The sequence below is a fragment of the Belonocnema kinseyi genome, chromosome 2, assembly GCF_010883055.1.
Source record: "Belonocnema kinseyi isolate 2016_QV_RU_SX_M_011 chromosome 2, B_treatae_v1, whole genome shotgun sequence".
NCBI classification, from domain to species: Eukaryota; Metazoa; Arthropoda; class Insecta; order Hymenoptera; family Cynipidae; genus Belonocnema; species Belonocnema kinseyi.
The window spans coordinates 178,419,859-178,437,013 of record NC_046658.1 but is presented as its reverse complement, the minus strand read 5'-3'; the positions used below and the strand labels follow the sequence as shown (position 1 = coordinate 178,437,013).

General features: G+C 31.0%; 1 protein-coding gene across 3 annotated transcripts in view; it reads right to left on the bottom strand.

Annotated features, from left to right (window-relative positions):
• Nucleotides 1-17,155, bottom strand: part of LOC117167712 (forkhead box protein P1) — a 421,480-nt gene that overhangs the window by 3,942 nt on the left and 400,383 nt on the right. Inside the window, exons 14-16 of one of the 3 annotated variants that reach the window (XM_033352848.1) lie at nt 10,992-11,167; nt 3,618-3,693; nt 476-588 (exon numbers count right to left, since the gene is read on the bottom strand). In XM_033352848.1, the coding sequence (XP_033208739.1) occupies nt 476-588; nt 3,618-3,693; nt 10,992-11,167 (365 nt within the window). Of the gene's footprint in view, nt 1-475; nt 589-3,617; nt 3,694-10,991; nt 11,168-12,863; nt 12,995-17,155 lie in introns of all 3 variants that reach the window. The other 2 variants (XM_033352850.1, XM_033352851.1) reach the window with 2 other exon arrangements.

Sequence of the window (17,155 nt, the reverse complement as noted above, 5' to 3'; positions counted from 1 at the left end):
ACGAGAAGAATTTGAAGAATGTAGAAAAAAACTACAATTTTCTAAAAACAATTTGGGTAAAAAAATTTAAAAAAAAAGAATGAGCGCCAAAAATACGCCAGATCTTAGTTTTATATTTATGGGGATTTTTGGGATCCCATATGAATTTCAATATTGCGCAATATATTCGACTGAGTACTCGCGCACTTCGGCTCTTCCGAGGCGAGAGTCAAGTTTCGGGCGCACTAATTTATTTAAATTAAATAAACATTAAAATAAAAATAAACATTAAATAATTTATTTACAAAATAAAAATTAGGCGATCCACAAATGTTTTTTTTTCTTTTTTCGAAAAATCAGAGATCATTTTGACGATTGAAAAAAATTGGACCAGGGTTATCTTTAAAAGACATGTAATTTTGACATGAAAACTCTGAAACAACCATTTAATTTGTTTAATATAATTTTTTGTTAGTAATTTTGCAACAATACTTACATTAAATCGTTGTGGGGTATCACGTGCTCCTTGTCAGGACTCGTCCTTGTTGATGTGCACATCGAATTGTTTAAAAAACCCATATTGGACTCCCCGAGGGCAGCCTGGAAATACTCAAATTGAAGTAGATGGTTAGTTTACTACTTGGATACAAATTTTCTAAGTAAATATTATTAAAAAATTGGAGTTAGTCCATAATTTGTATTTATTATACTTTCTGATAAAACTATAGCTATGTTGCAAATTGCTCAAATTTCAGAGAACATACGAATTCATGTAATTAAATTTTGAAAGCAAGTGAAGCAGGAACGCAATATATTAATTTAACCCTCAAAGTGCATACATGGTAAAAATCAAGGTAAAGTGCATCGTGGGTATTCCATACCCCAACGTATTTAATCATGTATCGTTTAACCCTATTATATATTTTGTCACAATAAAACTATCCGATATAGTTTAGGGTATCTTTTATAAGGTAGAGTTGATTTTATAAAAATTTATTTATTTTAAGTTTTCTAAAAAGATTATTGAAAAAAAGTGAAAAATGTTTTTTTTGTACTTAAAAAATCATAACTCACGCAATTTTAATCATTTAAAGTTGAACGTTTATGACTGCACTTTTAAAATAGTGTATTTTAACATTTATAATAATAATTATAATAAAAAAATATATATTTCACTTCATATGATATACTTACGTTAAAAAGTAAACAAAAATAAAAAAATTTTTTTTTTTAATTTGCTGCTAGTAGACTAACGCTTGACGCAGTATGCTAAACTACTTTATTTACAGTTAGTTTCTCCAACTAATGCTAGATGGCGAAACTTACTTAATTTTTTTCGAATTAAGTATGGTTTATAAGAGTTTCAAAATTTCTTGGGATGTCAGACACCCATAATGCACTTGAAGGGTTAAATTTGAGCTTACACCGGATTTATGATATTGGGAATATTTATGCTTCTTAGAATTTTTTTTGTGTAGAAATTATTTGAAGTATATTAATTTTAAAAAGTTAGCTTTACGGAATTCAAGGAATTAGGAGAATCACAAGAATGTAGGGAAGTCAAGGAATTCGAAGAATTAAGATAATTAACGAAATCACGATAATTTAAAAAATCAAGATAATTTAAGGAATTCAGAGAATTCTAGGCATTCAAAGAATTTAAGGGATCAGTCGAATTTTAGGAATTCAGAGAATTAAAAAAGTTTTAGGGGAAGGAATTCGAGAAATGCAAGTAATTAAAAGAATTCGTGGAATGAAAATAATTAAGGGAATTTAAGGAATTATGAAAATTACAAAAGTTTAGGGAATTCGCAAAATTCAACGAATTAAGATAAGCTAAGAGCTTACAGAATTTCAGAAATTCAGAGAATTAATACAATTCAAGGAAATAAGCAAATTAATAAATTCAAGGAATCCAAGGAATTCGGGAAATTAAAGTAATTTTTGAAATAAGAAGAATAAAGGGAAATAAAATAATGTAGGGAATTACATAAATTTTTTGAAATCAAGGATGTAGTATAATTCAGAGAATTTAAGGAATTCGCAAAATACAAGGGATGCAGATAATTCAAAGAATGAAGAAAACTAGAGGAATTATTAGAATTCAAGAAATTATCAGAATGAAGGAAATTTAAGGAATTAATCAAATTCAGAGCATCAAGAGAACTAAATGAATGATAAAATTCAAGGAATTAATAGAACCCAGAGAATTTAAGGAATTTAAGGAATATAAAAATTGTAGGGAACTCAAGGAATTGGGAAAATTCAAGGAATTCAGAGGACGTCAAGGAATTCACAATAATTCGAGGAACTAGGGCAATGTGAGAAATTTAAAGAATTCAAGAAATTCAGAGAATTTAAAATAAAAAATAATCAGGGGAATTCAAGAAATCTGGATAATTTAAGGAATTTTAAAGAATTTAGAGAATTAAGGCAATTCGAGGAATTATGAGAATTAAAAGTATTAAGACGATTCAAGGAATAAGGAGAATACAAATAATTTAAGAAATCCAAGGAATACAGAAAATTGAAGGAATTAATCAAATTCACACCATCAAGAACGCTAAAGAAATTATGAAAATTCAAAGAATTAATAGAATCCAAATGATTCAAGGAATTACGAGAATTTAAATAATTAGGAGAATTAACAATTTAAAGAGTTTAGGGAATTCAAAAAATTTGCAAAATCCAAGGAATTCACAAGAATTCAAGGCATTAAGAAACTTCAAGCAATTAAGAGAATATAAGGAATTTACGAAATTCTAAAAAAATTCATTAGATTAATATAATTTATGGAATTCAAAGAATTAACAGAACTCAGAGAATTTGCGGAATTGAGAGAATTCAAGGAACAACAGAATCTAGGAAATTTATAGAATTCATGAAATTTAGAGAATTACGATAATTCAAGGAATTAAGAGAATTTAAATTATTCAGGGAATTCAAGGAATTTGGGAAATTCAAGGAATTAATAGAGTTCATAGAATAAAGAGAATTAAAATAATTAAGAGAATTCAAGAAATGTGGATAATTTAAAGAATTTAAAAGAATTTAGAGAATTATGAGAATTCAATGAATTAAGAGAGTTTAAGCAATTGAGAGAATACAAGAAAATTCAGGGTATTCAAACAATTCATTCAATTCTTAATATTTATTGATTCCCGGGACTTGCAACTCATTCATGGAATTCAGAAAATGCAGAACAATAACAAAAAGTTAAGATAATTCAAGATACTTCGTGAATTAATAGAATTCAATTGAATTCCTTTTTATTTACATTAAATTCTTCTAATTTACAGGGATTCTTTAAATTATGATAAAATTGCTTCGAAAAATAATGTATAGAATTCAGAAAAATGCAGAGGAATTCAATAAAATTGGAATACAAGGAATTATGAGAATTCAAGGAATTTAAAGAATTGAATCCAGAAAATTAATATATTAATAATACTAATACTAATAATTCCTACAATTCCTTGAAATTTGTTCGAAATCAAAGAATTCATAGAATTCAAATAATGAATGTAACAAATTAATTGAAATTTTAGGTTCCCCTAAAATGTTGCTGTTCAGAATAATATAGATTAATTTTTTTCTATTTTGAACTTAATTTAATTATATTAATTATTGATAGTTACCTGGAGATTAGCATTTAATGCATCACCGTACATGGTTGGGCTGTGTGTCAGCGTTGGACTTTTCGATGGAACACCCCTATCATTGACAAAGGAAAAAAGATCATTAGAAAAATTTTCAAGCAACTTAATGAACTTAATAAGAAAATCCTGAAAAGTATCGTGTATATGTTTGAGCGAGGAAAGTTTTGGTACATTTGACATATTTGAAAAAATTGACGGGAACAAAAAGAGTGTTGGGAAAAATTGTTTGTTTCTTAGGTCTAAAATTAGTAAAGTGAAGTGTATATTAAGAAGAGGAAAAACGAGAGAAGAGAAATAGAGAGAAAAAGTGAGAGAAAAATGTAAAGGGAGAAAATACGATATAAAAATGTAAAGACAGAAAATACGATATAAAAATTTAAAAAGAGAAAATACGATATAAAAAGACATAAATATTGAAAAAGAGTTAAAAAAGATTTTTAAAATCTTACCTACTGTACCATGATATTTAAGAATCTTCTGAACCCAGTGGTGATTATGAGTGAGTTTAGAATAAAAATATATAAAAAATTGAAGAAAAAAACGCCCTGGCTTCAAATCATTTCTATTTCTATAAATTTTAAAAAATAGAAAGCGGATTAGAGCTCAGCTCTCAGATTCAAAATATTTGAAGAGAGAAGGACACGTATGAACGTGCGAGCCACGAGTTTGGGCGCACGCTTTCCGTCAGTCTAACAGGAGTTCTACGCATCTGAGATCCGAGCTGCGCGCGCCAGCTAACTTCTTAGCGCTTCTAATCCGCTCCCTGATTATAGATTAATTTTTTCGTATAATTTCTTTTGTAATAAACAACATGGATTTGAAGCACATTCATTATTTATAAATAGCCTTGGATTTACCTTTCTCATTAAATCCTTGGCTCCTTGTTTTTTGTCCGAGCAAGATATTCGTCATCTCGAACGAATATCAATTTCACGATTGATTCTTGCAAGTCGTCGAATCGCGGTTTACTTTATAGCAGTGTAAATTATTGTCATCAAAGTTATGGGCTAATCGCCATCGATTTGCAAGATACGTGTACATGCTGAAGAAAAACAATTAGTTTTCCACGGCTATTTATGAAATAATGAGGAGCGTTGATAACATCGAGAAAGATAGGGATAGAAGAAATAGAGTGTGATATAAAATTTTTAACAATAGTAAAAAGTGTAATAATTAAGAAATTTTTAAATATTAGAATTAAAAAAAATATATTAGTGACAAATTAGTAGACAAAATTGATTATTAGTAAGTAAACACTGGGTACCTGGACCGTAACGATACGCTGACTTTTTAGTGGTTGGTGAGTTCCGTTTCGTCTGAGTCTGTAGCCGTGACATATCAATTTACACAATTTACACATGCGCAAGTAGCTCTGACACACAATAATTTCAGTTATACAAAAATAAGGCACACTCACTAATTTTGCACAACTGGATATTTCCTTCAAAAGTGTGTAAATTAATTTGCACTCCTGAGATCTCTTTAGTTAAAAAAATTTGTTTGTACAAAAAATTATAAGAATTGAAGCATATCAGGAAATTATTAACAATTGACTTAAATTCCTGTGAATCCACAATCAATATTTATTCCTTCAGCTCTTGGAATTTCAGGGCATCAAAATAATGCATGGAATTCAGAAAAAATCAGATGAATTCAAAGAATTTAGAGAATTCGTGAAATTAAAAGAATTCATGAAATTAAAAGAATTCATACAATTAAGAGCATCTAAGGAATTAGGAGAAATTATGGAATTTAAGAAAAATCAAGGAATTAAGAGAATTTACGGAATCAAGGTAATTCGCGGAATCAAGAGAATTCACGGAATTAAGGAAATTTACGGAATTAGGAGAATTGAAAGAATTAAAAGAATTCAATTAATTACGAGAATTCGCAGAATTGAGAGAATTCACAAAATTCAGAGAATTCAAAGAATTTAGAATTCTCGGAAAAAGAGAATTCAACATATTAGGAGAATTTTACGAGTAAGTTGAATGAAAGAAATTAAGAAAATTTCAGAAATGTATAGAATTTAAGGAATTAATAGTACGCAAAGAATTAAGAAATTTGAATGATTCAAGAAATTCAAGGAATTAGGACCATTCAAGTAATTTAAAAGAATCAAAGGAATAAATAGAGTTGAAATAATTGATGGACTTCAAGGAATTCACGAAAAATTCCCAGAATTTAAAGAATTCAGAATACTAAATAAATTTAAAGAATTAGGCGAATTAAGGGAATTAAGCGAATTTAAAGAATTTAGGGAATTACAAAAATGTAGAGATTTAGAAAAATTAAGATAATTCACGGCATTAAAAAAAAATGAGAATTCAAAGAATTAAGCGAAGGCGGGAAATAGAGGATCTAAGAAAATCCTGGAAATTTAGAGAATTAAAAAAATAAGGCTGTTCAAAGAAATCAAGGAGTTAGGGGAATTTAAAGAATTAAGAGAATTCCAGAAATTAAGAGAATTCAAGGAATCAAGAGAATTCAAGGAATTAAAAGTGTTCAAGGAATTAAAAGTATTAAAGGAATTAAGGAGAATTAAAAAACTGAGAGAATACAAGATATTCTATGAATTATTGAAGTCCTTTCAGTTCTTGGAATTCCTTGAATTCTTAATCATACTGGAATTCCAAAAACTTAAAAATTATTAATAGAATTTAAACAAATGCAGAAAAAACAAGGAATTAAGAGAATTTAAGGAATTTAAATAATTAAAGGAATTATGATAATTCAAAGATTGAAAAAAATTCAAGGAATTAATATAATTTAAGGAATTAACATAATTCAGGGAATTTAATCAATTCTTAGAATTCAAGGATTTAATAGAATTCACGCAATTATGAGAATTAAAGGAATTGAGAATTAAAATAATTTAAAAAATCCACTGAATTAAAGGAACCAGGATCATTCATAGAATTCAGATAAATGCTTGAGAATTTGAGAATTTAAGGAATGAAGAGTATTACAGTAAATAATACAATTCAAGCAATTTATAAAATTAAGAGAATTCAAGGAATTCAGGGAATTTAAGAACTCAGTTCACAGCATTCAAGGAATAGAGACAATTCAAGGACATGAAGAAATTCGGTTAATTCAAAGAATGCAGAAGAGTTCAATGAAGTTAAAACAAGACAAAAGAACTTTTTTTTATAAATTTGCTTAAAATTGCAAAGTAATAATTCTGTTAAAAATAAAGTTTGAAAATGAAGGATCTAGTTGTTGTCTATCTCTTCAAAAACTCAAATCACGGAAAGAAAACCCATCATTCACTCAAACTTTCTTATACTCTTTAAGCCAACGCATTATAGAAAAGCTCTACTGAAGCACAATTTAAGCACGCATCATTCCAAAGTTAGCCATTAGGTTTTGGATTTTCGTTTGGTGATAATAACGACAAGGATCCGTTTCCATGCTGACAACTACTGGAATTGATTTGAAGATCCTGCAGCGCTAACCAATCGTCTTGTGGCTGGGATCTTGCAGGATCATTCAGGATTTTTTATCACCCGTGCTAGAACCTCCGGTTCCATGACCTATTTTCTATTTCTTACAATATTAGTGCTTTTTATTTAAGAATAATATTATTAGGTTAGCTTAAGAAACATCAACTTTTGAAAATTTACGGCACACCTTGATATCTTTTTCTAAATTTATAACAAAAAATTGAAAATACGACATTCAACAATGCAACGATGAATTAAATGATGAGCTTTATTTTAATCTTGACAATGAACTTTAAGCCTTTTTTCAATGTCAACTTAAAAAACGGAAACACCCTTTTTTACATTAGCAATCGATAGAGCAGGAAATTTTACGTTCAAATATGTACCCAGGTCATAGATACATTGTAACCTTGAAGGTCACTCTAAGGCCATTTAAAATTAAATAAGGTCTGCATACCACTGGGAATAGAATCTTTTCAATATTTTTTCGTAAGGATCAAAGTTACAACTTTAACAAAGCTTGTCCAGTAGTGACCTCCAGCATGACCTTGAAGATGATCTTCAAGGTCATTTCGAGGTCAATTTTTTTCCATTGGAAACCCCCTTTTTCTAAATCGCGAATCAATTTGAAAGATATTCTCTATTTTTTATTATTCTTTTTAGTAATCTTTTTTCGTTATTTAGAAAAAGAGTCAGAAGATGCACCCGAATTTGTTAAAAGTTGATGTTTTTTGAAGCAGCCTAAATTGTATATTGTTAGGATACTTGGAGTGGTGCAAGCGAAGGATCCTAGAACTACTACAGACAATTCAGAGAAGTGTCCGATGAAACAGGCACGATGCGGGATGTCAAGTTCAGTGGATTGGCTGGAAACTGAATAGAGCTACTTCCCGCTGCCTTCAATCGTTTTATGGGCCACAAAATTTTAAATTTAGATTTCCTTTCTTGCCATTTATGGTAGGTCGTTGTTTCCATATTTTCAGTATTTTTAGAATAATTTCAATTTTGCTGGATGTTTTTGTATTTTATTGGATAATTTAGGAAATTGAGAGGTGTCATAAAATTCTTCAACTTAATTTTAAGGGAAGGTTTTAAAAGGGAAAAAAGCTGCTTTACTAATGGGACATTTAAACTAACCACTCAGCTTTTTGAGGTGGCCCCTCATCTTTATTACGCATACGCAGAAAACTGATGATAGGTTTAATAATTTATACTGTATGGTTCAATGCATTGGTTTTAAATTATTTAGAATTCACAAGCATTTCTGTTAATTCTTCCTAATTCGCTAAGTTCCTTAAAGTATGATAAATTCTCATGGATTCTTTAGAGAATTTTAGACATGTATGAAGATGAGATAATTCAAAGAATTGAGAGACTTCAAAAAATTTAAAGGGTTCAAGGAACTAGCGAATTCGAGGAATTGAAAAATTTGACGAATACAAGAAATGAAAAGAATTGAATGATTTCGTAGAATTCAAGGAGTTCATAGAATTCAAGAAGATCAGGGAATTATTTAGAATTCACTACAATTCATGTATGATTCATGGAATTCAAGGAATTCTTAGATATTGTAGAATTCAAGAATATCATACAATTATTGAAAAATAATTTTGAATTCCTTTCAATGCAGAAGAATTTAACATAATTATATATTTCATAGAATTCTATAGAATTAATGATATCAGGCAATTAAGAAGAATTGGAGGAATTTAAAAGAATTGAAGGAATTAGTCGAATTCACAGAATTCAAAGAATTTGAACGATTCATAAAATTCAAGGAATTCTTAGGTATTGTAGAATTTAAGGAATTCATAGAATTATTTAGATTCACTTTGAATTCCTTTGAATGCAGAAGAATTTAAGAAATTTAGAAGAATCCAAGAAATTCAGGATAACTCAAAGAATTTTGAGAATTCAAGGTATTTAAAGAATTTAAGAAATTTTAAGATTTCAAGGAACTGGAAGAACTCAAGAAGCTGGAATAATTCAAGGAATTAGCAGAATACAAGGAATTTCTAGAATTCAAGGAGTTTGGAGATTTCAGGGAGTTTAGTAGAATTCAGGGAATTGAAAGAATTCAAGGAATTTGAAGAATTCTAAAAATATATATAATTCAAGGACTTTTGAAATTTCAAGGAATTTAGAAAACTCAAGAAATTTAGAGATTTCAAATAATGCTGAGAATTTAGGGAATTGGAAGAATTCGCAGAATTTGGGCAATTCTAGGGATTTAGATAATTTAAGGAATTTTTAAGAATTAAAGGAATTTCGAGATATCAGGGAATTGGAAAATTTGGAGGAATTGGAAGAATTCAAGGATTAGGGCGATTCCTGGGATTTAGAAAATTCAAGGATTTGTTGAGAATTCACGGTATTATAAGAATTCAGATAATTCAAGATAATTCAAGGAATTTTTTAGAATTCACCGAATTTTAAGAATTCAAGGAATTTAGAAAAATTTAAAGAATTTAAAAGAATTCAAGTAATTTAGAGAACTCACGGAATTCAGGTAAATCAGGAAAAATAACAAAATTTTGGGAATTTAAGGAATTCAAAGACTTTGAAAAAATACTGAATGAAATCCATAGAATTTAAACTATTTACAGAATTTCTTAGAATTAATGAGGTCAAACAATTTAGAAGCATTAAAAAAATTTAGAAGAATTAAAGGAATTTGTACGGTTAATAGAATACTAGAAATTATCAGAATCTGTAGAATTAATAAAATTCAAGGAATTCATAGAATTATTGAGAATTTACATTGAATTCCTTTGAATGCAGACCAATTTAAGGAATTTAGAAGAATCCAAAAAAATTCAGGAAAACTCAAGGAATATTGTGATTTTAAGGAATTGGAAGAATTCAAGAAGCTGGAATAATTGAAGGAATTTTGAGATTTCAGGGAATTCAAGAGAATTACAGGAATTGAAAGAAGTCAAGGAATTTGAAGAATTCTAAAATGTTAGATAATTTAAGGACTTTTCAAAATTCAAGGAATTTAGAGAATTTAAGAAATTTAGAGATTTCAAAGAATTATGAGAATTCAGGGAATTGGAAGAATTCAAGGAATTTGGGGAATTCAAGGGATTTAGAGCATTCAAGACATTTTTTAGAATTCAAGGAATTTCGAGCTTTAAAAGTATTGAAAGAATTCAAGGAATTAATAGATTTCTAGGAATTGGGAGAATTCAGGAATTGGAAGAATTCAAGGAATTGGGAGAATTCAAGAAATTTCGAGATTTAAAGGAACTTTGTGAATTCTAAGAATTTGGTGAATTCTAAGAATTAAGAGAAGTTAATAAATTGGGAGAAAACGATATTGGGAGATTGCAAGTAATTCATGGAATTCATGTAATTCACAAAATTCAAGGCATTCACGGAACTCACTCTATTCAAGGTATTCTCAGAATCAGCAGAATTAACAGAACTCAAGGAATTCATAAAGTTGAATGACTTTCGCTAATTCGACGATTGACTCAAAAGCAGAGTAGTAGTTTACCAACTCATATCAATTGATATAATAAAAAATGGATGATGTTATTTTTAATAACAAATCCATTACTCTATACGGGAATTATAATTGCAAATTGATCTTTTCAGTACTGAAATTATTCCAACAGAGCTGGTTGGCTGTTTTCAATCATAAGTGGAATTCTAATCGTGAAAACGCTATTTAGGATTTTTCTTCCTAATTCATAGCGCAGAATTTTGACAAAATCCCAGAAAATTGTGGAAACAGCGATTCAGTAATAGTGGTCAGATTTTTAAGAATATTTTTGAAGAAAAGGCAGAGGGAGAGAGAGAGAGATATATACAGAGAGAGAGAGAGACAGAAAGATAGTATGAGACGGACTGTCAGAACGTCTTGGCAGCCAGCAGCAGAATTCTAAAAAGTGGTAGTGCTTACTGTGCGGAGAGGTGGGGTGGAGTGGGTGATGGGGTTGGGTCATATTTCCTGGGACGGCCGCGGGACAGATGCCGCCGCTTTACGAACTCGGCGTCGTCCACCATCCAGAATGACCCGAAGTCGTCCTCATAGCGCACAAAACACTTGTGCAATGATAGATTGGTGCGGATCGCGTTCTGTATACACAGACAAGACCACCAAGAAATAGAGAAAAGAGAGTAAAAAAGACAAGGTTGTTGGTTGGTTCTGGGCTTTGGCGCTCGCTCATCTTTCTGGTTCGATTGGTTCGATTCTCGCTCTAGGCGAATGTTTTTTTTTTTTTCAAGTCAAATTTTCATGCCGCGCCTTTGTCAGCTACGACCAATCACCTGTCGCTCAAGATTGCAACTAATCAGTTGCTCGCTTACGTGCACTTAAACGGCAATTGTTAAAAAAAAATTGAGAAAAAATAGGTAGTAAAGAGATTTGTAAAAAAGAAGGCGGGGAAATAAATGGTGTGATTTAGCGACTCCTTCAACTACCTGACACGTGCAATAACAGATTTTTCTGTTTTTTTTTCTGTTTTTTTTTTGCTTTTTTATGTTTCTCGTGACGTTTTCAGCTCCGGGATTCCGCATGATTCAAGACTGCGCCTTTTTCCCAAATCTTGCTGTTAGTCGCTGCAAAGCCCACATGCTGGTTAAGCACACTCCTTTTCTACTTTTCATCACTCTCACACACGACACGCATCCTCCACAACGCAGGGTCCACATGACGAGCTCTAATTTAAGATTCATACACGCCGGATTACACTTCAAGAAGTCAGGAGTTGCTCTCAACAACTTTTATCTCAAACAAATAAAGTAAATCAATAAATTTCATAACAATGAATGAAAAAAGAGCCCCAACGATTATTTTAATTTCTTCAGCTAAGATCGGTAACATTTTTTAAAACAGATTCCGAAGTCTTCCTCAGATTTGTTTAAACAATCCAAACTAATTTTCAAAAATCATCAATCGAAATAAAATAGTTTGTCTCGAGCAACTCTTGTTCAGTAAAGAGACAGACACAGACATACAAACAGACGGACACGAAAGGACACAAGCGACAAGTAAAGATAAAAATGGCACGATTTGAAAAGGTACACATATAAATATTACATATAATAAAATTGTTCAAATAGATAAAAACACACACTAGAATTACGAGAGGTCTAAAAAAGCGTAAAGATAAAAATCGCAAGGTGATGAGCACCTTATGAGCATCATACCTAGAAGAGATTATAAAATATATAAAGGAGCTAAAAATTGTTTTTAAATCTAAAAATATACATAAATACACATATATAAATATAGTAAAAATAGAATATTAAATAGAATATTAAAATAGAGTATTAAAATATGTAAAGAGGAAAATTGGTTATTTGTAAAAAATGGTAAGCAGAATACACACATGTTGAGAATAAATAGTTGAGTGTAGGAGAGCACAAGAGAAAGAGAAATAGATATAATGTAAAATTAGAGTTGATAAGGACAAGCGCACACGAAAAACTTGGTTGTAATAATCGCTGCAGGTAATGGGTGAAGTCGCCACCGCGAAGTCTCCGCTAGACTCCGTCAGAGGGAAGTCTCGCGGAGACTTCGCGAAGACGAGTTCACCCATTACTAGCAACTTTTATTCCACCCAGTTTTTTCTGTGTGCCAGGAGGTTTTTATGAACGAGTGTGTGTGTGTGTGTGTGTGTGTGTGGCGGATGTGATTTTTTTCTATCGTGGAGCTGTTGATCGATTGAATTGATAAATCTTGAAAAAAGAGATATAAAGATGATGAATGAAGAGTGAAGAATGGAGAAATATAAAAAAAAATAAAGACGCGCGTGTGGGGCTAACGTACCCAGTCGTGCTGCAAGCGCGTTGAGGACGTCTCTTGTAAAACTCCACTTCGTCCACCGTCCAAACGGCCCCTTTCACATTTTCGACTCGCATGAAACATTTGTGGAGAGACAGGTTGTGTCGCACTGCGTTCTATACAAAATAATACACAGACTAAATAAGCAACGCAAAAACTAACGAAGCCAACTCAATGACGACTCGGCGATCGAACGATGTAGGTAGTGTGCGATGGATTTGCACGACACTAGCAAAGTGTCATCAGGGTGGGTAAACTCATTAAAGAGGAGTGACAGTGGCCACTTCAGGAGCCGAGGCAATCAGGAATAAGGAGAATTCAGGATTATTTTTCTCGTTTTCAGTGTTTTTTTTCTAGCTTGGCACTGTCACCATTCATTATGATTGATTCTATTCTATTCTATTTTCTACTTGACAAATAAAAACATTTTTTGATGTAAATTAGGAAAAAAAGAAGAGGCAGACCAAGCATTCATGGCACAGGTTTTGCTCTAAATTATTATTGAATTCAAACTGCTTCATTCAACTATTTGGAAGGGAAGAAGTTCAAGTATATTTTATACTTATTGCATTTTATTTTATACTTTTTATTTTATAACTACACGTTGAAGAAACCTATCAGAGTTTAGTGTATTTTTAAATCACTTGAATTTCTCTGAATTTACATTAAATTCCTTCAAATTCTTCTAAATTCCTTGAATTTACTAAGTTTCTTGAATTCGTATAAATTCCGCGGAATTCCTTGAAGTTTTTAAAATTCTTTGAATGCTTGGAATACCTTAACGTCTTGAAATTTCAAAGACTTTCAGCACTTCAAAATAATGCTTGGAATTCAAATAAATTTAGAAGAAATAATTTAATTACATTAATCACATTTAAAGAATAAACAGAATGCAAGAAATTAAGAGAATTTATGAAATTAAAATAATTCAAGGAATTTAAAATAATTTAAGGAATTAAGAGAGTTAAAATAATCGAGGGAATTCAAGGAATGAAGATGAGTTGAGGAATTAAGGAAATTGAAATAATTAAGAAAATTCATAGAATTCAAGGAATTAAGAGAACAGGAACACAAGCAAATAAGAGACTTAAAATGATTTAGGGAATGCAGAAAATTCAAGAAATTAAGATTGATTTCAGGAATCTAGAAGACTTCAAGGATTTAAGATAATTCAAGAAATAAAAAAAACAGAATTCGAAGGATTAAGAGAATTCAAAAGCATGTAAAAAAAAGTCAAGAAATTAGCACAATTTGAGAAATTATGAAAATTTAAGTAACTCGGGAAATTCAGAGAGTTTAAGGAATTTATAAGAAATTAAGGAATTAAGAGAACTAAAATAATTTAGAGAATTTAATGAATTCGGGACAATTGAAAGAATTGAAGGAACTCAAGGTACTAAGAGAATTGAAATAATTTAAGGAAATTAATGAATTAGGGTAATTTAAAGAATATAAGAAAACAAGAAAATTAAAGGAATGAAGAAAAACGAAGGAATCATTTAGAAATTTAGGGAATTTAGACTAATTGAAAGAATTAACAAAATTTTAGGTATGCAGAGAAATAAAATAGTTGAGGGAATTCGAGGAATCAAGATAATTCAGGGAATTAAAATTAATTGGGACAATTTAAATAATTTAGAAAAATCAAAGGTATTAAGAGAATTCCACTACTTAATAGAATTCAAAGAATTAACTGAATTCACGGAATTGACAGAATGAAAAGAATTAGGCGAATCTTGTAATTGCTTGAATTCTATGAATTCCATGGATTTTATAAATTCCTTGAATTCTACAAATTCCTCAAACTCTCTGGATTCTACGAATTGACGCAATTCCTTTAATTCTTCCTAATTCTTCATTCATTTTTATGAAATCTTGAAATTTCAAAGACATCAAAATAATGCAAGGAACTTAGAGAATTCATCAAATTTCGAATCATTTAAAGGTTTAAAAAAATCGCCGAAATTGATAATAATTCAAAGAAATTCTAGGAATTGCTTAAATTCAATAAATTCCTTAAATCCGACGAACTCATTGAATTTATTTAATTATATAAATTAAGGAAACATGAAGTAATTCGGAGAATTTCATAAATCAAGAGAATTCAAGGAATTTAGAGCATTTAATCAATTGAAAAGAATTCTAAGATTTAACAGGTTGCAGTAATTCAGAGAATTCAAGGAATTAAGATAATTCAATGGATTTAGCAAAATGCAGTGTACTTAAAAGAATTCAAGGAATTAAGATCATTCAATGAATTTAGAAGAATTCAAGAAATTAAGATAATTCAATGAATTCAGAAGAATTCAAGGAATTAACATAATTATATTAATTGAGAATAACTCAAGGGATTAAGATAATTAAATGAATCTATAAGTATTGAATGAATGAAGATAATTTAAAGAATTCAAGAAATTCATGGAATCGAGGGAAATCAAGGAATTTAATAGATTCAGTGAAATTATGAATTGTCACGAATTTTGAGTATTCAAAGAAATCAGGAAAATTTAGAAATTCTGGGAACTTGGGCATTCAGAGAGTTTAGAATATTTCAAGAAAGTTAAAATGATTTAAAATAATTCAAAGTAGTTAAAAAGTATTTAATGATATTCAAAAGAATTCAACAGAAGTTAAAGAAATCAACGGAATTCAAGGGAATTAAAAATAATTATAATACAATATACTAAACAAGAGAGAATTAGTTATTAAACCTGTCTGCTGCTTTACGCATTTGGGCCCTTATTTTTCTTGTTTTTTTAAAACTCGTTTTTATTTGCAACTTTCAGAATTCATTTTTACCCTGGCAAATTTTTAACTTACTTTTGAATTCGGAATAATTGGAGGAATTTACAAAAACCCAATTAAATAAAATAGGGAACCTGAGGGCCCTCATTTGGACACGTCAAACGTCGGGAATTCCAAATCTCTCAACTACAGTGAACCCCGGAATTAGTGTCGGTTTCAGGGCTGACGGTGGACCTATAGCAGGGGACTTGCAACTATTTTTCTCTCCCCTGTTTTTTTCTCTGTTTAATCACTCGTTCCCACGGCTCAGTGTCTATTCTTGGAAGAACTAACTCCGCGGGCACTATCTCCGGGCTTCAGTGTGCTTGAATCTTCAATTTATTTAATACTTTAACCTCTTCATTTCGATAATGGTACATATAAAAAAAAACAATCCCAGTAAGCAATATTTACATTTCCTAATAAAAAGCTACTAAGTAAAAGCATTGAAGGTGACAATGCCAAGTCGAGTAATATGAATGGACGACGAAAGACGGGATGGTCCATTTGAAATATAAAATATTTGTAGGAAGATTGGAAGAGAATCCGGTTTGGATTGAGGGTATTAATCGCGCCGGTAATAAAAGTGTACTAGTATAGTCATTGTAAAATGAGGCAAACAGAATAAATAATAACTAAAACGATTAATTGAAAGAGGCACGATCTGAGGCATTCTCGTATTGTTAATGCACAGCTAGGTTTCTAAATCTAGGGGCAACGACAACAATTCATGCCGCAGGGCTGAACATGTCAGAGCCTAAACTTGTTCAGCTACATGATGATCCATTCTTTGTCGAGTGGTCCGGATGCTGCTCGTGGAAACCTGTATTTTTTTTCTTCTTTTTTAAAAATATTTTCATGAACACAGATTCATGCGAGGCAAAGCTTTATGGCATACGTCAATTTCTCGCACACTCACTCGCACACACATTTCAACGCGCGCAGGCGTTCATACATCCGAGATATTCTTCTTGATGCTACTCGATCAAGTCTAAAATTGCTGATTTTTTTTTTTTAAATTAGTCAAGGTAAGTAGCTGTATAAGGCGGGTTCTAACGCAAGATTCCTACCTTACGGGCATCTAGAAGCTTCGACCTGTAGTGGTAAGTGTCTGTGCTAAATTTTCTGGAAAAAAAGAGTTCGTGTCCGTGCTAAACTTCGAGAACGTTCTCGAGGCTTAACACGGACACGAACCACTGCAGGTCGAAGCTTCTAGATGCCCGTAAGGTAGGAATCTTGCGTTAAAACCCGCCTTATACATCTACTAAGGTAGGCACTTTGCGCCTACAAAAAAGGGTTTCGTAGCCTGATTAGCCCTCCCTTCCCATTATTTTCCTCCCAGGCTTCCCCACCTTAACTTCCTCTCCTCCTACTTATAATCCCCTCTTTTGATTCTCCGTCCCTTTACTTCTCTGCATTTCTTCTGATACCCCTCCCCACTCATCAACATCCCTGCTCTCTTTCCCCTCACTTCCGGCCCATTGCAACCCCTC